The sequence below is a fragment of the Pleurodeles waltl genome, chromosome 11 (assembly GCF_031143425.1).
Source record: "Pleurodeles waltl isolate 20211129_DDA chromosome 11, aPleWal1.hap1.20221129, whole genome shotgun sequence".
NCBI lineage: Eukaryota > Metazoa > Chordata > Amphibia > Caudata > Salamandridae > Pleurodeles > Pleurodeles waltl.
In genome coordinates, this window is record NC_090450.1 from 737,596,553 (window position 1) to 737,621,397 (window position 24,845).

Genomic DNA, 24,845 nt, shown 5'->3' on the forward strand with positions numbered 1-24,845 from the left:
AATTCCGAGCATTCCCCTGATTTTTCCCAAGGCAGACAACAGCACACAATCCCAATTTAGGTGCATTAGTTGTGGGAAACAGAGGCATGGTGAGAGACCCATGTGCTGCATGGCAAATCTCAGAAAGTGGAACTCCTTTAACCTCTGCCCAGGAAGCAGAAACATTGAATAAATGACCCTGAATCCTGAATGGAACAGGAACATCCAACAGGTAATAAAGTCACAGTAATGGTGGATTTAATTCATCTACTAAAGGAAAAAGCCTTGTGCCTCTGTCACAACATTCCAAAGGTTACAAACAATCTAATTATCTGAAGGGCTAGATCATTCTAGAATGGTCGGTAAACCTCTACGTACATCTAAGCAGTAACAAGCAATTGCTTCTTCTTCTGAAGAAGAAGAAGAAGAAAGTAAAGAAGGAACAATCACATCTTGAGAACAGTGACTATCAAAAAACACCTTGGAAAGAAAAGAAGAAACAGGGTGAAGAACCACACTGTCAGAAAAAAATAGATTGATCACTTCATAAAAGAGCATCCACTTCCCCAGTGTTATGGGCCGCAGTGACAGTCTTGCTTGGAGAAGTTAACGGGTGAGTTATACGAAAAGAAAGAGAAAACCTCAACAAACAACTAGGGATCGAAATGGAACATGAACATTGACTCCAAAATATCCTTTGGCCATAATATTACTGTCAAATTACAATTTAATTTCTTTTCAGGAATTTGTGTTTAGTGGGCAATTAGGTGGGCAGTATTTTATTAAAATATTATTTTTTACGTAATTTGTATTTAACTATCATATTTTTCTTTACATTTATTGCATAAATGTTACATTATTTATAACATTTTTCTCTATGTTTTAGGTTGCAGGGGCTATTAGAGGATTGGAAGGGTAGTATTGTAGCACAACTCCATCCTAAATGTTTGTATGATGTGACATGACAGTTGTTAGATATATGTAACTATCTTTACCAAGTGAAACTCTGAAGGGCATATAACATATTGTTGTTTAATTAAGAAAGACGATATATCACTCTCGGGATCTGTGTTTTCTTAGGTTGCATCCCCGTTTTCAGTCAATGACTTCCATAAAAATGGAATTCCAGCACTTTTTCAAAAACACACATGGGACGCATTGATGAAGTGTGGTAGCTTTAAAAAAATGATACTAGGGCAGCGCAAACTGGCGCTAGGGGCGTGTAAATATGCCCCTTAGCGTCCTCGTGCTGCAAGGTACAGCATCAGCGAAGAATCAAGGACGCCTAGCTACGAAACTCACATTCATCCCAGCTTACCAAACACTGCCAAGGGCAGCCATCAGAGACCGCTCAGACATCTGTGTCCTGGCCGTGGACTCTTTAGAAAGCATTTAAATGAAGATTATGCTTTGTTTTTTTAATGCGTGGATATGTTTATTATCGACACTCCCCAATATAACAGAATGGTATTATATCACACCAGCAGGTACATCTGTTATCTCTTTTTATATTATGACATGAAAGACAATATCTATTTTCGACCCAACCCTGGTCTGTGTTTTTTTAACGTGGAGACCAACACCTATGTAATCACACTGACAATCTGTCTGCTCACAGTGATGGAGGGAAAGACTTAGAATGTAGGCACCCACCACGGTTATCTATGAAATGACAGTGACAGATAGGAATAGACTGCGCCCATCACCTAACCTATCATACTGTGGGCTACCGCTGTATGAGTGGATCTCAGCAATGACGAGAAGCCAGAATGACTGGTTGAAGTTGACAATGTTCCAAACTGGTGCTCCTGTGAGGTGTCACCTGCAAACTGATTTTGAAAAGGTGGCAATATCCAGGATTGTCCTTTACAGCATTGAGTTATACTTCTTCAGTTTATGACGCCAGAGATAAATTAGCTGTCCCTCAAAATAGAAACAGTTTTCTTGTATGTGTGACTCTCACTGAGAAACTCAAAGGTGTAATTCTACAAATCAAACAAGGTTCTATATATATCTATATATATATATGTATATATATGTAATTTCAAGTGAGTGATCCTTGTTTCACCCCTCGCATCTCTCCAATAAACGAAGAACGAGTTGCTGTCAATTAAAGGATATAGACATGACATGAAAAGAGGGATATTAAAAATGTCTGGATATTGTGACTTCCTTAACATCACTTTCTTAATGTACTAGTGAATTACTGGATGCAGCGCAGTAAAGGAGAGGAAGCTGTGCTAGGTGCAGCCACGCGGGAGAATCCCATATTATTAACCTCACAGCTTGAACAAAATTCATTGAAGAGCATCCTTTCCAGAATCCTTCCTTTGCTGATGAGAAGGCCTGATTCATGATATATAAATCAATGCATTCCTCTGAAGTATTGCTGATTTCCGATGTGGAGGGACCAAACTCGTTCCTGGAGACCCTGTAGTGTAGTAATGCCACCAACATCTCCACAAAGTCTTCAAATCTTTAACTCTACAGGGAGACAATGAGCCCATCAGGCCACTTAGAGGGAGGGAGAAGAGCGAGACAATAATGGCGTGGATTCTGAATGTGCCCATTTTCATAAGTGCTTGCCATGTTTGTGTCCAAAACTCTTCCAGAATGCAATGCACTCTCCCCTCTACACTGCTGCCCAGCTTAATACAGAAATCTTTGTCCACAAACTGAGACTGTGTTGGAGAACACAAAATAAACACTGAGCAGTAGTTTGAGGAATGTCCTCACCTAAAAGCCTCATAAGGAAGTTCAATAAGTCCTTGATTAAAAATGTACTTCTCTGCTTTGAAAACCATTACGAAGGACCCTTCAATGCAGGGATCATTTCTTCTACTTCCTTGCCATGACTCCCATGTCATAGCCATGTACTTTCCTAAGCCTAGCAGGAGGATATCTTTGTGTACATCTGTGATCTCAGCCTCCAGAAGCCTGTCCTACAGAGAAAGAAAGACGACCATGAGGATTCTGGAAATGGGGAATGTAAGTGGCTGGGACTACATGTTACACCTGACAGCCCTAGAGTGGTCTTCCTCCAACTTTTTGCTTGCCTCCCTCCATTTTTCTGAACTAATTTACTCTGGTTTTCATACTCTGCACACTTTACCACTGCTGACCAGTTGTCAAGTTCTTGTGATCTGTCCCCTGCACATGGTAACTTTGGCCCATACCAGTTGTCATATTTAATGTATCTATAAGTCCCTAGTCGAGTGCACTAGATGTGCCCAGGGCCTATAAACGAAATGCCACGAGTGGGCCTGCAGCACTGATTGTGCCATCCACATAAGTAGCCCCTTACCATGTGTCAGGTCTGGCATTGCCAGGCCTGTGTGTGCAGTTTTACTGCCACTTCAGCTTGGCATTTAAAACTACTTGCTGCACCTTAAATTCCCCTTCTCTTACCTACAAGTAACCCCTAAGGTAGGTCCTAGGTAACCCATAAGGCAGGGTGCTATATACGTAAAAGGCAGGACATGTACTTATACGTTTTACATGTCCTGATAGTGAAAAACTCCCAAAGTTGTTTTTCACTACTGTGAAGCCTGCTCCTCTCATAGACTAACATTAGAATTTCCCTTATATGCTTTTAAGTGGTAATTTCTGATCTGAGATTAATAGCCCTGTCATGTTTGGTATGCTTGGACTGGTAGTGAGAAATCCTACTTACTGGTGGAGTTGGATTCTACATTACCATTTTAGAAATGCCTCATTTAGAAATTAGGCATTTCTCTGCATTTACTGCTCTCTGTGCCTTATAGCCTGTCTCCAATAAATGCCTGGTCTGAGCTGGTTGACAGCTCCCATTGTGCATACTACCCAGACAGTCATAAACGCAGGGCACTCAGCTGCATCTGCATTCATCTGCATACAGATGGGTCTTCCTGGGAAGGAAGGGTGGAGAAGCTTTCACTTACACTTCAAAGGCCAGTGGTCTGCCCTCACACAAAGGACTGATAACCCCCCTTCTGGGGTCCTGGCAGACAGGGCTGGGTTGAAAGGGGAGCGCACTTCAAAACCACTCTTTGAAGACCCCCCTTTCAAAGGCACTTTTGGGTATATATACTGGGTCTGTGGCCCCACCAAATCAGGCACTTCTGGACTTACAACTGGACTCTGTCAGAGGGACTGCAGTGCTGCCCAAAGGACTTATCTGGACTGCTTTGCTGGAAGGACTGCTCTCCTGCTTGTTACCCTGCTGCCTGCTGGCCGCTGACTCTGCTGGAAAGACTCTGCCTTCCCCCACAAGTACTCTCCAAGGGCTGGGACTGATCTTGCCTCCTGTTCTGCAGTCTCAGGGCCATCAAAGACTTCACCAAAGAGAGAAAAATCCTGCACGTTGGAAAATCGATGCAACGCCTGCAAAAATCGATGCAGCGCCTGCCTCGTGGATGAAAAATCTCCACACTGCTCAGCACATTCTGGATTTTCAACGCATTGTCCCTGGGCATCAAAATATCCTCTCACTGCATTGAGGAACAAGGCTGCACTTCCAGAAATCGATGCATCACCTTGCCGCTTGGAAATACACTATGCATCCCTTTTGCCGCTCCGGGAAAACCATTGCATCGCTTTACTTTTCAACTCTTCTCCTCAACTGCGGCCTTCTGCGTCGTTATTTCTGACGCATCCCAGGTACTGTGTGTTAAAAGGATACAACCACCGATTCTTGTGGATTAAGACTAATTTTAACCTTTAAAAAGTGAGATCTTGACTTGTGCATATTGAAATTTAGTAATTTGGGTCTTATTTTATTCAGATAAATATTATCTATTTTCTTAAACTGGTGTGGAGTACTTTTTATGGTGTTTTCACTGTGTTACTGTATGAGTTATTACACAAATACTTTACACATTGCCTTCTAAGTTAAGCCTGCCTGCTTTGTGCCAATCTACCTGAGGGGTGAGCACAGGGTAATTTAGGTTGTGTTGTGACTTACCCTGACTAGGATTGAGGTCTCTACTTGGACAGGGTGCACAACTCTGCCAGCTAGAGAACCAATTTCTAAAAGGACCCCATAGGTGGTTTGGACTACCTTCACAGGATCTGACTATAGAATGTCTGCCTTGCAAGTGGGATTTACTGAACTTGTTATGGCTGAGATGAGAAAGAGGGACATGGCAGTAATGAACTAGAGTAATTGCTTAAGTGGGCGCTATTTTATTTAATTGTTTTGTGATGTGTTTTGTCATGGTTTGGAAAACCGTGTTCCATGTTATACATTCATTGGCAACCTTTTCTCTTTAAAGCATTTCAACTCACTGTCCAAAACACACTTCTTTTCTCTGTTATCAGTTTTATTGTTATTGTTATGCACCACAATGTCAACTTGGAAGCACACAACTGTCCTGACCATTATTATGCTTAGTTCTCTGGCAAATGGCGGGCACAGGCATTAAGGGCCATATGTAGCAAAGGGTTTTACCCATTCTATGTCTATGGGAAAATGTGTTCGTACTTATGGCCCTAAATGAATTGCAATGCATACAAATGATAAGCTTCTTCCAGTGTTAAAATAGTTGTCTGAACCACGTGCAAACTTCACAATGATTTTTGTGCAAAAAATGCTCAGGTTATACAAAGCCTCTGCAGTCATCTAGCAAGTAGCCAGATCTGTGTCCTTATGAAAAAGAACAAATTACATACTTGCCTTATCCTTATCAGAATGGCATCTGCACATGCTGAGGGGTTTAAGAGCTGTAGCTTTCATCTTGACTAAATTAACATACCCAGCGTTTAGGATATGGGTAGATTAACATATGAAAGTGGTTCACATGTGTACCTTTGCAGAGTAGCAGCTTAATGGGCAGATATTAGCAGGGACAATGGCTAGAATAGCTATTATTCAGTAATGGAAAAGAACATGTGATGAGACATGACAGAGAGAGATATGAATGCATATGTATTGATAATAATGTAAAAATCGTCCGGTTTTAATTGAGTTTTAATCCTATTTTCTTCATTTATGCTGGTCTACCCGCACTCACATAGCTCAACAGGGCTTTTTGCAAAGTTGCAAGGGCCACCCACTCAGATTGGTTAATAGTTTAAATAAGTTCTGTCTGCACACTTCTCTAGCTGATCTGTCAACTGTCCTTGTAAAATAACTGAAATACTCCATACTTTGAATTTCACAAAGAATGATTCATTAATTAAATCTAATTTTTGCATAAAGAAGTATGGTTCAAATAATATGAATGAGATGATACTTGCTTCTGCATGATTTTATTGACCTAACATGCAATAATTGATCTTTAGCTTTCTCTGATGAGCCAAACTCAATAGGATCTTTCCCTCTTGACTACAAACACACCAGCTTTAATAAAATAATTATTTTGTACTTTAACATAGCTACAAAATGTTCTAGCAATCCTAAGGCCCTATCAAGTTTTCACAATTTTTCACACTGTAACTTTTCCAAAATATGATTTAAGTAAGGGTAAAAGGTGTGCAGCACTTTACAAGTTAACTGCTTTCCTTGAACCTGGACAACTTACTAGTTAGCCATACTGTATTCTGTATACCTGACTGATAGCATGGTGTTTAAAATGATGTCAGTTTCATCATAAAGCATGTTTCATTCTCTTTTGACATTTCCTCCATATTGTGGACTACACAGTGACCTTGCAGATCAGCCCTTCTGATTTACCATCGACGCTGTTAATTTTAAACACTTTCTTCTTTGCATTTGCGAACTTCATGCATCAGGCAAACAACAGCAGTGTCATGTACTGCTGCACCCGCCCTCTTGTGTATACTTTACAATGTGCCCCTTTTTGTGGCTTTGTAACCTGTGCGTTATTGGGACAGGGGATTAACAGCTGGCTCACTGTGAAAGCGAACACTGTCACCTAGGTTTGTAGTCCATTGGAAGCCTTCTCTCTGCACCTGCTACTGTGCCTAGTGAAGCACCTGAAGGCGCATAACCGGGCTGCGCCATCATGCTTCCTAAAACGTGAGATGAAGGTGTGGTTATTTTTCCTTTTGTAACGTGTAAAACAACTAGCTAAACATGGTGCACTGAAATATATTAGAAAAAGTGCACAATGAAAGCTAACGTTTACATAAGATACATTCATACTAGTCTTCAAGAATGTCAATGCTATAGTATTTTAGAAATGTTATTTAATATCATTTTACACTCAACAAGTTAGACATTTAAATGTATTTTAGTTGGTCCGAGTGAAGGTCCCATTATTTTTGTATGTTCCAATCTTCAACGTGAAATCTTGTTTTTCCAAAGCTGCAGGTTCTGAAGTTAACAAGGATCTCGTTGTGCACGATAAATAAGAGGGTCTGAGAGAATGCTACTGGACAAAATGAGCATCCTGGCACTGACAGCTATGGTTTTTGAGAGTCCTGAATGCAAGGGTGTATCAAGGTCAGGAGTCGAAGGCTTCGGAAGACCGAATTGTTAATTATAACTGCCTTACAGTTTTGTTTTTCAAAAGAGCGTTTTTGTCATGATGTGATCACACCTAGAAAAATCAAGATTTAAGGGTAGTTTAGCTGCCGAGGGATTCAGACTCTCTCTGCCCCTTGCTCAGAGCGGACCTGTTTGAGGTACAGACCTCATACTTTCTATGTGGCTTTGTGCCACTGCATCCCTCTTAGACAGAATCTTCTACTGAAATTCTGTTTGCAGACCTTTCTCAGTTATTCCTTTAGTATTAAAATAGTTTAGGAGCTAGATTTAATGGTTAGGCAACAGAACTAAATTTTAAAATACAGACATCAGGGACTTTTCCTGATTTTTTGCATTGTTGCTATTGAATTCTTGGTCTTTTATATGTTGCTTCGATTCAATATTGTGCAACTCCTTAATTCTCCTTTGGTAATTTTGTATATCTATACTATGGTTTTGAGACTCACCTATGCAACTTTGGCTTTGAGTCTGTAATAAAGTCCTTTAAAACTTAAATTTGGACTATGAGGTTTAATGTGTGACTATTGAGTTGGACTGTAATCGACTTGAATGATAGGGTAAAATTATCTCTTTCACCTCGGAACACAGAAGAAAAGATTAATCGGACCCCAGATAAAAAGAAAGGGCTCTAGGCTTTATCAGACCAAATCAATTCTCCCTCTTCTTCAGTCCTCTCAATGCTGTGCAAAGCTTTCACTTACATTCTTCTATTTCCCTCAATGACAAGGAGAGTTTACTTACTCAACATCTCGTTTTCGGATTGGCTTCCCAGAGGCCATGACTTCAGCCACTTTTGAAACAATGGGGTCATAGTTCATACTGGCCACGGCAATCACCTCTTCATTCCTAAAACAAAGGCAGAGAGATCAACATATATTTGCCCATCAACCAGGTCACGCACTGCTACCAATAATTCACCAGATGAAGGCTGGTCAGATTCCTCAGACACAGCATGTAAAGTGCAGGGACTGAGAGAGGCCAATACTGACAGGTTCCGAGACTTAGACGATCTTGCCACCACCCACCAATGAAAATGAATACTTGACACAAATGTGTCTCACAGAAAGGTAGAAAGTGAAGGATGTCGGACTACCTGCAAGCATCCAGATGGCTCCAGTGATAAGGATTATCTGGTTGGCCATTTTGGGTTCATGAGTTAGGTCATCTAATGAACAGCTAATGTGGTGGTTTTGGCAAAGCCAGTTAGGCTTCCGAAGTACTTTTCAACCGGTGATCACATGAAATTAAAAGTATAAGACAGGTGTGTTCTACAGGACTCAACCACCTGGATATGAAAGATTATTAGATAGACCTAGGGTTGGATGATGGGCAGAGTGAGACAAAGGCTGCTCAGCCTGAGAGGAATGGTCCTGTCATGCCTGAAAGTAGTGATGCAATCGTCTATCTTGGGCAGGGGTATGGAATAATGAGTGGCCCTGCCAGGGCACACATTACCACTTATGGCTAAGAGGAGGGAAGAAGCACAATGGGGTCTGCTGTTATGGTGGATGGACCCACGTTAGCGTACAAAGACACAACCAAGATTGAAGCCAAACTTTGAGAGGAGTGAGCCCAAATATTATAATTTGGCTATTGGACTTGTTACATGAATCTTCAAAAGTCAAGATGTATAGGCATTTTCTTTCTGCACAAGTTCCAGCTATACATGTTGTTCCTAAAAAAAAAGTCAAACACATTGGCTGTTGTTTATTTTCTTTTTTCACCAAACCCTTGAACAGCACCAGAGAAAGAGCAAAGGAGGAAAGTGTAAAGAGACAACCCTTCCAAATGACTTCATTCATAAAGTAAAGACTGTGAAAGAAGGCATCCCACCACCTTTAGTCAATCCAGGGAATCTTTGAACGGTGCACATGCTTTATGAATACTAAATACATTTACCATTTATAATAAATAATTTTGATCTTTTTAGAACAACTACTCCACATGCATATGAGTCAAAGAGAATTCTTGTCAGTGGAAGGTTTTTGACGTTATGCTAGTGATGGCGTACATTGTACGCAGAGTACAAACTCTTCACAACCACCTGAAGGAAAGTATGCATTTTGATATCCGACACTGAGGCCCTCATTTTGGGGTCCGGAAAACATTCTAAAATGTGTAAATCAGATAAACTCATATTTATTATGCCCCACTATTTAGAATAAAGTAGCATTACCGCATAACCAAAATGGAGCAAGACTATATTAATCCCAGAAAAAGGCAAATTACCACTGGCAAGAGGATTCTGGTAAATACTCCACACATAAATACAGAAGATAGCCGTAGACTTGATTAGTGCAAGAATTTGTATTTATGCGTTGAAAAAGTCGAAGTGTGTCTTCTACTATAAGACTGGAAGGCCACCAAGCTACCCATGGCTTGATTGAAACATCTCCATTAGCCCTGTGGAAGATGGTCCACAACATTTAGAGATCTTTAGGAAGCTCTGTCCGCCTAAGCAGCTCGTCCCTGCTTAACAGGAGCCACCCCAGGGGAAAATCTGTACCAGAAGGTCCACCATGACCCAGAGGCAGATAGAACTGCTGTAACATATAGATACTGGAACTGTATCTCAAAAGAGAGGGTTAATTTCCAATATCCACATGAAGTGTCCCTAACATGCAGATGTGGTATGTGAAGTGTGGAGAGTCAAGCAGCAAGACAGTCACACTTTTGTAAATTTTCTAGACAGTCATAATCTACATTGAAGACTGTCCCAGAAGAGACAATATGTAATGCTGGAACGGCAAACCTAGGCTGGGTGGCTGGTCAACCACCACCGTCTGTAGTCACTGCATTTACACTTGGCTTCCAATGTTGGAGTTACAAGGTCTCTGTTATTGAGAAGGCTGCCTTCTTTACCCTTCACAAACACGGGGGAATGCAGGCATTGGCGATAAGACACACACTGTTTTTTTGGTAGATGCGCCAATAGCCCTCACCTATAAATCAGACATAACTTGTGTTATGTACTAATTACTATGTTAGGGCATTACACCTTATTTAACTCCAATTGCCAATGAGGGCCTTAGGCTGGTCCTACCTACCACCTTAAACGTGTCTGATGAGGAGATGGCATCCCACACCCCACCTGTTTTGCCTGAAATCTAGAGGGACAGAAGCTTTCAGTTTTGGGATCAATGTTGGAATGTGCCTGTATTTCATTCTGGCACTCCTCCATACTGAGTAATGGGAGTGATTCAGGAATTCAGTGGCAGGTAAGAAATCCCTAAGGTCCTATTGGTTGAGGATCTTAGTGGGAATAGAGGAGTGAGCCATAAAAGTAGGACAGAGGAGTCATGGACTGAGGTGACAGGCAGAAATGGTGTGGCACTGAAGTTAGAGGTATGGACAAGTAAAGGAAGGACTCTAACGTTGCACCTTTCAGTTTGATATTGAGAAGAGATGGAATTGTTTCTCTGACCAATGTCCAGGCTGAGTATGCTGCTCAGAGTGAACTGCTTTGCAAACATAATGATATGACAACAATGGCAGAGCAGCTATCTTTGCCTATTATTATTTACTATTTATATCAACATTTTTATATGCAGATAAGAGTTAATCGCAGAGGTAATGTTTGCATAGTTTGGTTAATATGATGTGAGCCCATAATGAGCATGCTGAGGAAGAGAGCACAAAAGTGGAGTCAAAATACTGCTTCTTCTGGCTCAGGTCCACTCCTACATGGAAGAGATGCAGTAGGAGGAGGGATCTTTCCAAGGAAACTATATCAGCCTTGACTGTGAAATGGGGAAATGGAATTGTGTGTGGTGGTTTCCTTCAGGTCTTTGGGGGAAGGGCATCTGGATCTGCTTCCCCAAAATGGTATTTCTAGCGCAGATGGGAGGTTTCTGCCACTACGTTTAGCTAAGACGGATGTTATTCTTCAGGAGTGGAAGGATCTAGAATGGATTTCTACACCCCCACTTCATATCTCACCATCTACCACTTCCAAGAGGAGACAGTAACATTTCAGAAACAGCTCAGGTGACATCCCTACCGACCAGCCTAAAAGGAAGATCTTATGTGCCAGCCACAAATGCAACTCGTCTGCTGGATCAAACCTGGCTTTGAGAGCCAAGAGATCCAGCATACTTGGTGTTGTCACTATATTTGATTTTTCTGCATTGTTTCAGATTCTTTCTGTGAAACAGAAAGCACAATATTCAGCATTACCAGAGATAAAGGAAAGACATATGAAGTTTTTGTCTAACCGGCAAACGGCTCTGATTTATGTGCCATTACAGCCAGAGCTGCTGACTTTGAAACTGAGGAACCAGGTTTGAGTCTCAGCGTCAACTCAACATCTTGTGATTCTAGGCTAATCATTTTATCTCAGCACACCTAAAAAAATAATGTATGTAATCTTGTTCAATGTAACTGCTGAACGTGTAAAGAGCTCCAATACCTAGAGTTGTACTATATAAAAGTGCAAAATAAAGAGTCTTGCACACTAAACTTAATCACTCTGAAGCCCTGTCAAATCACCCTCATGAAATTAGCAATATAGCCCAGAACCTAAGGTTGAGTCATCCATGACAATTTTAAATGTAGGTTACTTCAAAACAGTGGACCGGGTGTCTCCGTACTATGAATATTCGAAAACAATTTTGAGCCTTCGACTGAGAACAAGGACACTGGGGACTTTGAGGCATGACCAGTCACAGAAAAGGGCATTCTTCTGAAGACAATTTGAGTCTCCAAATCGAAGGAGCTATTATTCTAGTGGGTCAGGAGGAGGAGGGTCACATGAAATAATGCATTTTATTTATGTGATGAAAGTCCCTGTAGACTTCCAATTGGTCCTATGTCTAAAAAAGAGTGAATACCTTAGCTGGAAAAATTCACTTAGAAACAGAATCTGAAAAAAATAGTTTTGTAATCCAATTAGATTACCGGTGGCTTCAGCAGGCCTCGGAGATGCATATTTTCATGACATTATTCATCTAAAGAAACAGTGATATTTGAGGTTTTGCAGATTACATGATGAAACTCCATTTTGAAAACCTATTGTATGAATTGAAATGGGCACCTTGAGGCTTGTTAAAGATTCTGGCACAGTTGGTTTCCCTACTCCATAAACAAAGGCTAGATGGGTCTCCATGGCTGGATGATCTGCTTTTTGGTGTACCATCATGGAAGTAAGTCAAATCAGGAATGATTTGGCCCTGTGCCTACCAACAGACAGTTGTTTTACCATTCTGTTGTGAAAACTCGAATCTGGGATTTCCTGGTGTTCATTTGGGACAGCGTTAGCATTGCTATTGGCAATGCCTTCTCCTGGAGAATGGAACAACTAGTAACCATCTTGGAGGTGCTCCCGCCGGTGTCTTTCCAATCCTGAAGATATTCGGCCCCAAAATGCTGAACTTTCCCCTTAAGAAATGTACCGACGTGTGATGAGGGTGCTGCAGCTGCTCCGAAGGAGAGAAACATTTCTTGAGCGAGAGTCAGACACAGCCCGGAGATTCGGGCTGGTGGCATTTTGCTCCCAACGGACGTGTGAGAGCAAGGCCCTGAAGGAGAGAACACTCCACAGCCTTGAATTGGTGTGAAGAGCGGTTGGTGCTGCCAGGCTGACCCTCCCTTCAGGTGGCCCTCGAGACCGGACAATGTGGGCTCTTGGTGAAGGCATCAGGGCCTGCCGATCCTGGGGGTCTACGGCCTCACTGAAGAGAGCATTGACCGGCCAGGTGAGGATTCATGCCCCCCAGCAGAGACATTGCCTGAAGGCCCCAGAGGACAAGGTATGGGGGGCCCCAGGCAACATACGATGGACACTGAGGGCAGCTTAGGGCCCTGAAAGAAGAGCACTGGAATGAGGGATGGTGCTGCTCCCGTGGGGGCAAGCCACGAATAGACAACGCAACACACCAGTGATGCCCTGCAGTAGGCCAGTGCAGAAACTGGTTTCTATATGCTGATGCTGCCCCACGGCTCTTCAGCTACAAAGTAATGCCTAGAGCCTAGGTTTGACAGACAGGAGCCCCGATGCTTTGGTGCCCAATACTCTTATGCCTACTGCTGATGGCCACTATGGCTTCGACTCTGGTGAGGAACCCCTGATTCACTAACCTTCTACCCCGAGGAGCTGGCACTTTGCTGGGGGTGTTGGGACCTGCTCCTTGCCCACTCAGTGCACTCCTGCACCTGGATCTACCTGCCAACAACCCCAGCTTGCAGTAAATGCCCGGTGGTGATCCTGCAGTGAATTTGCGGTCCCATAATTTGTATGGCTGCTTGCCTCCATCCATAAGCTGGTGACTCTGTCTGTTGGATTGGGACAGGTCCCTTAACCTACCACCCCATGACCATTCAGCTGGATCCTAAGGGGGCCCTGTGACTGGTAAAGCTATGCCTGTTAATCACCAGGATTGCACTCTCAGGAGTCCTGGCGAGCTCCATCTACACCCTGATCTGACTGTGTGGTGGGTCCAACGTTCAAAATGGTGAAGGATAGAGGTACCAAATCGACACAAGTTAATAAAAAACAAATTAGAAGCAGCCAGTCATATCGGAGACCCCGTCTGCACAGGAGGCCCCGATCAACACCGCAGAGAAAAAAGATGGGAGTGGGGAGATTACCTTGTTACTAGCAGACCTGATGGCGATGATCAGGAGCTCCCGCTGAAATGGCCCACAAGATTGATTCTGTGGCTATTGATGTTAATCTGCTGCAAGTGAACCTCTGCAAAGTGATGGGGAAAGTGACTAATGCAAAGCAGAATGGGAGCACCCTACAGCATGAGGTTCGCACTCTCCGAGACACAGTCCTCAATATGCAGAAACAGACATTTCAGCTACATAACCGGATACAAGATGCGGAAGCAAGGTCCTGCAGGTATAACCTTAGATTTGTGGGGTTCCCAGAGAGAGTGGAGGGACAATATGCCGAACCTTTTCTTGAGGACTGGATCACTACAGTCCTCCTACCAAAAAGGATCTCCAAGTTCTTCATGGTGAGCGAGCACATAGGTCCCTGGCTCCTCCGCCGAGGCCTGGACCCCCACCCAGCGCGAATATTGACAATTTGTTAAATTTTAGCAATAGAGACACAATCCTGCAGACCACTCGCAATCAAGGCCCCTTGTTGTTTGACAGTCACCTCATTTCTATTCTCTCAGACTACACACAGAGGGTTCAGGAGCAACAATGAACCTAACTTTCGGTGAAGAGACAGCTTCAGGACCTCAGCATGAACTATAGTCTTATGTTTCCAGCAAAACCCACGATCAAACACAAAGGGAAAGCACTCTTGTTCCTCCAAGAGACCGATATGAGGGGGGACTGCATTCCTTCCGGAAACACTGGCGGGGGCATGTATATGCTACCTCATACTTGGGTTACGCTCAAGGCATGCTCATTTGGGTGGTCCTAAGGATACCATTTGACTATAAGAACCATATTTTTGACTGTGAGGGGTGCTCTGCCATCTTCCATGGGACCCTGGATGGTCACTAGATTTGCTTTAATAACATGTATGCCCCCAATATTGACTCCCAGGAGCTTTTACCCGACATTCTGAGGTCACCGTCCCCATATATTGGCGCAGCCTTGGTGTTAGCTGGCAATTGCAATTCTTTTAAATGGGGAGATGGACTGGGAACCTCCCAAGGCACACACTAAACCCTGACTCACTGAGTCCCTTCAAGATGTACCATGTGTCCATACTCTGTGTGACGTCTGGAGAAAGCGGCATCAAACACAGAGACTGTTCTCCAGTTTTATTTCTGCACCAGGTATGTTTAGTCGCTTAGATTACTGTTTCCTTACCTCTGAGCTGGCCCACTGGTGTCAGACATCACGTATCTGATCCAATACCTTTCAGACCACTCTTTGGTCTTGGTCAGCTTCAGGTGTGGGCCTGGGCCACAGGCGATCCCTCTCTGGCGCTGCGAGCTGAGGCACTGAAAGGTCCCCTTTTATGACAACAGTTGCTGGTACACTGACACATTACTTTACGGACTACTGGGGCTCAGTGACTGACAGGGCCACAGATTGGGAGGCAATGAAAGTTGTGTTAGGAGGAGTCTGTATAGAGACATTCTTTAGGGTCCTGGAATGCAATATCTGTCTTCAAGAACTAAAGTTGGGGAAAATAGAGGCTGAGCTCTATGCTTGCCCTCATAAGTTGCCAGATTGGTGCACAGTTAAGACAGAACTTTTTGGAGGGTTGGCGTAGACTTGAAAAACATGTGTATATGGCCTATAGGCAGTGGCTCTGTATGGAGGGGGATAGGGCAGGAGGGATGTTGGCCCAACTGATCCAGAGGGAGTCACCTGTGTCTCCCATAGGGAACTTTGCACAATGAGACAGGGAGTTTGGTTTGTACACAGAAGGCAATAAATGGGGTGTTTGCTGCTCATCTCAGGAAGACTTACTTGGAGCGGCTATGCCCCTCACTGGTCGACTTGCTGGTCTTTTGGGCAGAGGTTTCACTCCCATCTCTTGCACCGGAGATTAAGGAGACTCTAGATGGCCCACTCACCAGGTAGGAGATCCTTGCTGACGTTCAGCATCTTAAAACTGCAAAAACCCCAGGAGGCGAGGACTGCTTGAGAATGTTATCATAGGTTTGCTGAAGTGGTGGCCGATTGACTCTTGGAGGTATATGAGGAGGCTCTGCACTAGGGGACTTTGCTGGCCTCCATGCGTGAGACGCTGGTTCTTATCATTCCAAAGCTGGGCAAGGATCTAGAGCTGGCTTCTGTGTATAGGCCAATATCTCTGTTAAATATTGACATGAAAATTCTCAGTGGGGTGTTGGCGGTGCGTATGCTTCCCCATTTGCGAACCTTAATACACTAGGATCAATCTGGCTTTGACCCGAGACGCAACACCCTTCACAACCTGATACGTTTAGCTCATGTCTACCACACCTCACAGCTCCTGACTTACGAGTATGCCTTAGCATTCTTAGACTTAGAGAGGGCATTTGACTCTCTAAATTGGACATATTTATGGCGCATACTCTGGTAGCTGCGCCTGGATTCCAGATTTATTGAATGGATCCGTCTCCTATATTCTGAACCATGTGCAAGGGTGTGCTCAGGAGGAGTGGTCTCTGAGCTCTTCCCACTGAGTAAGGGTACACATCAGGGATGCCCCCTTTCACCGCTTCTGTTTGCCATTGCCATGGAGCCCCTGGCAGAAACTCTTTGGCGGGCATTGGGCCCCAGGGGATAGTTTTGTAAGACACTACTCATGTAGTCTCCCTCAAGACTGACGATGCCCTGATATATCTGAGACAACCGGTTTACTCAGTGCCAATTCTGCTTAATGTTATGTGCTTCTTCAGCGAACTATCTGGTCTACATGCAAATCCGACTAAATCCAAGCTCTTCCCATTAGGGGAACTGGTGAGGATTCCAAAGGACAAACTCTTGGAGGTGGGTATCCCCTGAGTGATGAGCGATGAACGCTACTTGGGGGTCCTTCCTCATCATACCTGACTAGCAATGTGGACAGAATGGTGGAGGGCCTTCAGGGCTCAATCCGATTCAGGAAGGAACTGCTCCTGTCCCTTCTGGGCAGGATTGCCATAGTAATAATGATTATTCTGCTATGTTGTTTGTACATCCCACAGAGCACGTTATATGCCATCCCCAGGCATTATTTTTGTACTTTTGATGGCTTGATTGTGGACCTTCTTTTGGTTAAAGTAAGGAAATGTGTTAGGCTTGTCACATTGAGGAGGATAAGGGGGCAGGATGGGGCTTTAGGGTCTGCATCTGGAGCTTATTATATGCAATTCACTGGCTTGACCCGGATGATAACTGGGAGGAACGCCTTCTGCTGGACACCAATGGGGGGAGGTAGCTGCTGGTTCTCTTCATGCTAGGTTCACGGGTGCCTTCCTCCTAACCATATGTTATTCAGCAAGTGGCGAGGATGTGGGAGGGGAGAAGTCCTTAAGTGGGCGTCCTATGCCCCGGATATGCCTCTGTGGGTGGTGCAACCATTCTTTCGGATTGACGACTCTATGTCAGTACAGAGGTGGAGGGACGGAAGTTGCGAGGTCATGAGCAACCTTTACCCTGGAGGACAGTTTATTAAAAGAGGAGGAGGCCGTAGACTCCTTGTATTTGAGTTCGGGTCAATAAATCCAATATATCAAAATCTCCTCACGGCACAGGAGGTGTGGCTGTCCTTTCCCCATGAGCTGCCTTGGTCCTGTACATTGCCCACACTACTCAATATGGTCCGGGGGGCTGACTGGTTTCCATATCTATGGGGCTCTCAGAGAAGATCTGTCATTGGTAGCGCTCCCCATTCAGGCAAAGTGGGAAGTCATGGTGGAGGAACCTCTATCAACTATAACCTGGTTGAAGATCCATGAGGGGGCAACAACAGTCAGTTCTAATGTATGGTTCAGACTTATACAAAATAATTTTATTCACTATACATACCTCACTCCCAAGGTTCTCCATGGTATATATGATTCTCGCTCGGCAAGTTGCCCAAGGTGTACGGCTCCAGCGGCTGACTTCCTCCACATGGTATGGCAGTGCCAATCCCTATACACTTACTGGCATGAGGTGGTAATAAATTCAAACAGAGCCACAGGGTGGGATGTACCGATGGAAGTCAGCCAGATACTATTGAGCCTGCTCCCCTCCGAAGAAGAAACTATATGGGAAATTTGTCCTCCTTGGTTTGGTACTGCTGAAAAGACGCATAGCGATAGCATTGCTTAGCCCACAGCCCCCACATACAAAGCATGGATAAAAGATATTTTTGATTGGGCGGATACAGAGGTGGTGAGGAAGAAGCACGTCCATCAAGACGATAGACTTGAAGATGAAATACGTTCTTGGCCTGCCAAGTTGAATGACTTAAGAGATACTCAGCGGTTTGGCGCATCGGGAGCCGGTGCTCCGTAACAGATGTCTGCAGAGTGGAGGGCTGAGACAGGGGGTACCTGGATCGTGGGTCGTTACACTGTAGACAATAGACACCCGCATATTGAAATTGTCTAGAATGCATTTTTTGTAGGGACTTAGGGCCAGATGTAGCAACTTTGCAAATTGCGAGTTGCAGATGCAGAACGGTGTCTCATTAATATTAATGAGGTGGGTCGCATTTTGCGACCCCATAGCGACTATGGGCACTCACGGGTATGGAGGCCTGCTGGGACCAGCAGACCTCCATGTCCGTGACTGCTTTGAAATAAAGCAGTTTTTTTTTTCAAGTGTAGCCCGTTTACCTTAAAGGAAAACGAGCCGCACTTAAAAAAAAAAAAAAAAAAACCTTTAGTTTCTGATTTTTTCAGGGCAGGTAGTGGTCCCTTGGACCACTGCCTACTCTGAAAAAATATTGGTGGGTCCACTCACAAAGGGGAAGGGGTCCCACGGGGACCCCTTCCAATTTGCGAGTGGGTTACCATCCACTTCAAGTGGATGGTAACTGCGACTCCATTTGCGACCTCATACGCGGTCGCAAATGGAGTTGCATACCACTGCGAGTCGCAAATAGGAAGGGAACACCCCATCCTATTTGCGACTCTGAAATGCATTTTGCGAGTCGGTCCCGACTCGCAAAATGCATTTCTGCATAGCAAACTCCAGTTTGTGACTCGCAAACGGCGATTTTTGCCGTTTGCGAGTCGCAAACTGGTTGCTACATCTGGCCCTTAGTGCGAGAGCAGATAGGGGACGATGGGAAGATTTCATTTGTTTATATTGGACTGGGAGTTCCATGGACATATAGCCTAAAATTGCTTGTATACTTTTTGATCATTATATGTACAATCATGGTGGGTCCGATTAGGCCCTAACTCACAGAGAAAGACAAAATTATATGATGCTTAATATGTGACCTTTCACTGTACTGTCTACACAATAGCCCTAAAAAACAATAAAAGTTGTTTAAAAATAATAGTATCCACCTTTCAGAACCACACCGGTAAAAGAATGCTCTGTCCTTCATCCCTTTTTGGAATGCTAATATTCCCATTGGATCCTGACATGACAGGACTGTGCAGCAAGGACTACAGTCTTACCATGATTCAAGGAGGATCTCCAGTGGTAGTGGATTCCAAACAATCTGTTAAGAGGGGCTCAACATCATCTAGCAAATAATGAGAATAGGCTAGCTATTGTTATTTAGGGTTCTAAAACTATGATCTACTGGCAATTGAGATGTGACCAGCAAGTTGTCTAAAGAAATAGCTTTGATGGTTGTGTGACGCACCAGGGAGTGGGGCATATCCGAAAATAGTATACTTCTACTGTTTTTTGCCTCAAAACAGGGGTGAAGAAAAGTTTGATAATACTGTATCACGGGAAATATTAGCTATGCATCATGTGTTCCGCATATACCAACAAAGGGTGGCTACAGCTCCTACATGTTCAATATTTTTAAGTTTATGTGTGGATGCATATCTTTCAGTTTCTTTTGGACTTTGTTCACTGGAGACAAAACGTTATAACTCTCCTTTTATTACTTAATTTTGGGTGAGTCTGTAATGTTTTTGTTTGTGTCTGGAAAATGTGTTGACACTGCAGAAAAAACCTATCAGTATCAAATAAATTTCCATCTCATGCCTCATTTCTGTCTTGGACACTGCGGATTCCAAGGTAATCTTTGTCCAATTTAACAGTACCTACACAAGCAAGAAAGAAAAAAAATAGGCTAAGAATCATGAGGATCTTTCTCCTTTTTTTAAATAAATAGGACATGGTGTGCACCTTCAGAAAGACAGTGCATCTCTGAACAGATGACCCAGCAGAACCCTATGAGAGGGTCACTCTGTGCCAAGCCCCAGAATTGTCTCTTTGCAAATGTCTGATCGCCATGTACCTAATTTGAATTACCTTTCCTTCTGGAAGCTGGACTACTTGAAACACCATCTATCTAGCAAACTTCACGAATCTGCTTTGGTGACACTAAGAAACAAAAGTGCTGCTCTCAGGCTGGGTTTTGGAGTGCACACAATGCTAACAGAAACTGCCAGTGACAGAGCAAACAGACTAGAAGTGGTTGAACGGCAAAGATCCCTGCCTGAAGAGATAAAGATTCTCATCAACAATGTGCTGCTAGTGGTCAAGATGAACATCTCAATGTTATCCATTCAAGACATCCATGACCACCTTGCATTTTATGTGAAGGTACCGGACGGCTGGAGGAGCAAGAACTATGCCTTTTAGTTTTTGGAGGCCATCTACAAACTGGACCTTATGAAAATGGTCATGTTTACATCAGATGGTGCATCAGTGATGCTGGGAAAGAACAGTGGTGTTTCTACCCGCCTTAAACAATCCATTCCCTATCTATTTGAGCAGCACTGTGTTGTGCACAGAGAAGATTTGGAAGTTGAAGATGCCTGGAAAAAAGTGCTGATGATCAGGGAAATGGAGGCCTCACTGAGGACTGTCTACACAGTGTTCTTCCGGTCTCCTGTAAGGAAGTCCAAGCTGGACGAAATTGCTTTGGCCACTGAATGTGAAGCGGTCTCCTTTCGGCAACTGAATGAAGTGTGATGGCTTTCAAGGAATTTTGCTGTTGGTGCACTCTAGCGTAATTATGAGGTTGCTCTCAAATACTGTGAGAATGAAAAAGTTGAGGAGAATGACCCAATTGCTAAATATTGCTACAAAAAACTATCCGACTCAAACTATCACATTTCCCTTGCAGCACTAAATGACATTCTGGGTGAACTTGCATCTTTGTGCAAGCTGTTTCAGAAAAGCTCTTTGACCACTGTTGAAGCTGTACAGTACGCAGTAGCACAAACTGTCCAAATCAAAGAACAGCACTTGGGTGACACTGTCTTTTGTAGTAACACAGTAAGAGATCTGATGGCTTCGTACAGAGAAGACCGAGAGTATGATAGTGAGCCTATGTTATCTTTCATTAAACATCTTTGTGAGCACACGGAAAGAAGGTTCCCAGAAGATGAATTGAAGGAATGGACAAGTTTTGAATTCCATGCAGTAGCAACACAATCACAGTCTGATTTTGGGACTGAGAATGTACAAAGACTTTTTGAAAAGTATAACAAGGTCTTGATCATTGGTGATTGTGACACACCTGATGGTGTAGTTCAGCAAAACAGAGATCATAAATATGTGGTGGCAGAACATGTAAAAGGCGGGTTGTTTAGGCCCTTTCAAGAAATGGTGAATTTCACTCTGTGGAATGCTTCTCTGTATAATGTCGTATCTCAGTTTGTTGATGTCTGTGCAACTTTTCAGGCTTCAAGTGCAGACTGCGAACGAGAATTCAGCTTCATGAACTCAGTCTAAATTAAGAAACAGACTAGAGGAGAGTGACCTAGCCATGCTGATGAGGACAAAGGCCTACCTCTCAATTGGGAAAGTTGACTTAGATAGAGTTTATCAGCAAAGGAAGAATGGCAAGGACCGGCGAGATAAGCAAACATGTCACACATCTAGTATCTGCGCCTGACTTGTCTAAAGTCTGACATGGTTCTTCCGACAGTCCATGTGTGGCTTGGTTGTGAACATTTCTCCCCCTGCCTCTTGGTAGGGGCATCGTGGCATTTATCAGTAGTATGTGCACCAAATTGTAAATGTTATGTAACTGTGCAACTTCCTCTGTTTGATGTACATGGCCCTCTGCAGCACTCTGAGAGTATTCAGTAAATTTGCATAATGATTCAATCTCCTGATTTCTGTTTTCTCTAACTGGGGTGTAGGTGTTACTTAACAGGTCATATCCTTCGGTTTGCCACTGGGTTACTGGGTAAAAAACTGCCTTAATGCCCTATTACATGGAGCAATGTTTGTAAAAATGTGCCTTTTTTGCTTTAGTTGTACAACAAAAGTATGGAGTGGCAAATGCCATTGATCTTGGTAGTTGTGTGCTGCACCCACATGAATGGTCAGTTTCTTGGTGCACGTACCATTGGCTGCAGCGCACAGAGAACTTACACTGCCTCACTCAGTGGAAAAAAAATAGAGGGAACATTGGTAATCAGTATAGTTATTTGCTTCTTAACTGCTAAACCATTGTTGCACTCTCAAGAAGTTCAACTGCCCATCCAGCCAGAGACTAAACTGACCTTTTGTTCTTCTGCCAGATCAATAATTTTGACATACTGATACCCACAGTAACTACCAGTAGTGTAACAAAAGCCCCCACAGCCTCCTCAGTGCAGGGGGGCAAGCTTCAAGGGGGGCCCCTCGGCACTCCACCTTGCCTGAGTGAGTCCAGAGGAGGCCCCACTCCATGTACTTTGGAGGGGGGACCCCTCCAGTTTTGTTATGCCACTGGTAACTACCTAATGTCACAGACACTTCTTTCAGATCCTTTCAGAAGACATCTACATTTGGATCCATGTTAAGGGAAAATATTTGCCCTCTTTTTTTTTAAACTCTTCTTATTGAAACATTGTATCCCAGTTAGCATCCCACTTTGCCTCTCTGTTACTCATGAATAAGCATCAAAATTATCGCTTACTATATTGTATAGCGTGTAACCCAAGCATTGCAAACAAGTCAGCATCCCCATTTATCATAAATAGACATCACAATTATCACTTGTTACAGTATGTACAGTTTAACCCATTTATCCGTCTATCCCTTAAGTTTGTACCTTCCCTTGCACTTGCACCAATGAGGCTCCTACTGCTCCATCAAGCCAATGGGGGCACATAGGCCTCCTCTGTAATTGTTCCATTTCCCCCATATTTTGTTCCACTTTCTCGGACAGTCCCTGGGTTCGTAAATCACTTTCTCTGCTACCATGCACCAGTCCATATACTTTTTCCAGTCTCTTAGACATGGTGTAGTTTCGCCCCCCCAATGGGGCGCAATATTATGTTTTGCAATTGCAAGTCCCAGGGTCATCCAGATATGGAGTGGACGACTCAATTCAGTGCTGGTGTTAATAAGAACCTTTTTGCCAAGAGGGGTATGGTAATGCCGCAGACTACATTCATGCACTGTATGACTGTATGCCAATAATGTTGCACTCCAGGACACTCCCAAAGGATATGGAAAAAGGTTCCCCTCTGCCCCTTTGTGGAGGCTTAACGAAACTTCCCCTTCGATACTTGAAGCAGTACTTGAGAACATGCCAAGGCTGAAGAAATACTCCCTAGTCTTGATAATGTAGTTTTAGATCTATATGTCAAAACCAAGGTTTGAATTCTCTTTGCACCTTTCTTTACTGTCTTCAGGCACTGGTGCCTTACTTAGCTGTCACTGGGTCTTCACGTCTTACATAGGTATATAACTCCTTAGTAGCATCCGTAGCTTTCACAGATCTTGGGTTGCTTACATGGATGTTTTAGTGCTTGGTAACTTACCCTCTTTTCTTTGTTACTTCTACAGGGTTATGTATGTCTTTAAAACCAACACTAAACCTCTCGATTTTAGGCATTGCCCAGAGCTGCTGTTAGATGCATTTTTCTTCTGGTTAAGTTAGTAATAGAGTAGTAAAGAAAATGGTAGTAAATAAAAAAAGAGATTGTGCACGGTAGACAACACCAAGCTCTTATTGAAACTCTGACAGAAGTGATCCCAGGGTTGCCACCCTAGCTAACAATGTCTTGTTACACGTTTGAGAAATGGAAAGCTTTACTTCAAGTAACTCACTATTTCAATTTGTTTTTCCAATAGTGTTAAATCATTACCAACCTGGACTGGATCTGAAATGGTAAACTATGGCTGAGGGGTGATCTAAAGAGGTAGGTGACTGAGTCATCACGGTCTCTAAAGTGAGGCCTAAACTAACTTCCCGTATTTTCACTGTGGAAGCATAAGATGCAAACCGGTGATGTTATCAATCTTTGCCCCGGATTTTGGGTACCCCAAAGGAAAGTGCAATATCTATTGCCGCAACCAATTATACATGTATAATTATATATGTATAATATATATAGTCCATAAGACTGCTTGGCCATAAAATATCGAGATAACGATAAATGTTGGAGGGTTGCATTGGCGCGGAGAGAACTGCTGTGTTGCTGTGTTCTCTATAATACTAAATATGACCTAAAACCTGGAGGTAATGCATTGCACTCCAGGCGAGAGGGATCTGTCATGGAGGGGCTTAGCCTAGTCAAGGATACTTTGACAGAAACAGGTTGGGAACAGACATTAAGTGAGAAGGGGGATGTCACACTGACACAAATTGTGACACAAAGGAAGGCTTGTGGAGAACAACGATCAATAATTTGAATTGGCATGAGAGGAAGCAATATATATTCAGACATTAAATCAGAAATGGCATGGTAAGAGAAGAACAAATCTGCATGTGAGGGGCTGAAGGCTCTGTGGTAACATAAAAGGGGACAGCCAGCTGGTTGGTAATGCTTTTGACACCAACGTTAGCTTTTCAAATAGATTGTATCCTTCCGCGCACATAGGTGTGTGTGTGCAGGGACAGGTCAAGCAGTCAGTCCAGTTGGGTCCTTTGAAGACCTGTAGCCTCAACCATGCTTCAAAGAACGTTTCTTCAGGCAGGTGG

General features: G+C 43.4%; 1 protein-coding gene across 2 annotated transcripts in view; it reads right to left on the reverse strand.

The window, feature by feature from the left end:
* AIFM3 (AIF family member 3) overlaps nucleotides 1-24,845 on the reverse strand; it is a 240,676-nt gene that overhangs the window by 11,651 nt on the left and 204,180 nt on the right. For both annotated transcript variants that reach the window (XM_069214439.1, XM_069214438.1), the window contains exon 19: nucleotides 8,150-8,254. In XM_069214439.1, the coding sequence (XP_069070540.1) occupies nucleotides 8,150-8,254 (105 nt within the window). The remainder of the gene's footprint in view (nucleotides 1-8,149; nucleotides 8,255-24,845) is intronic.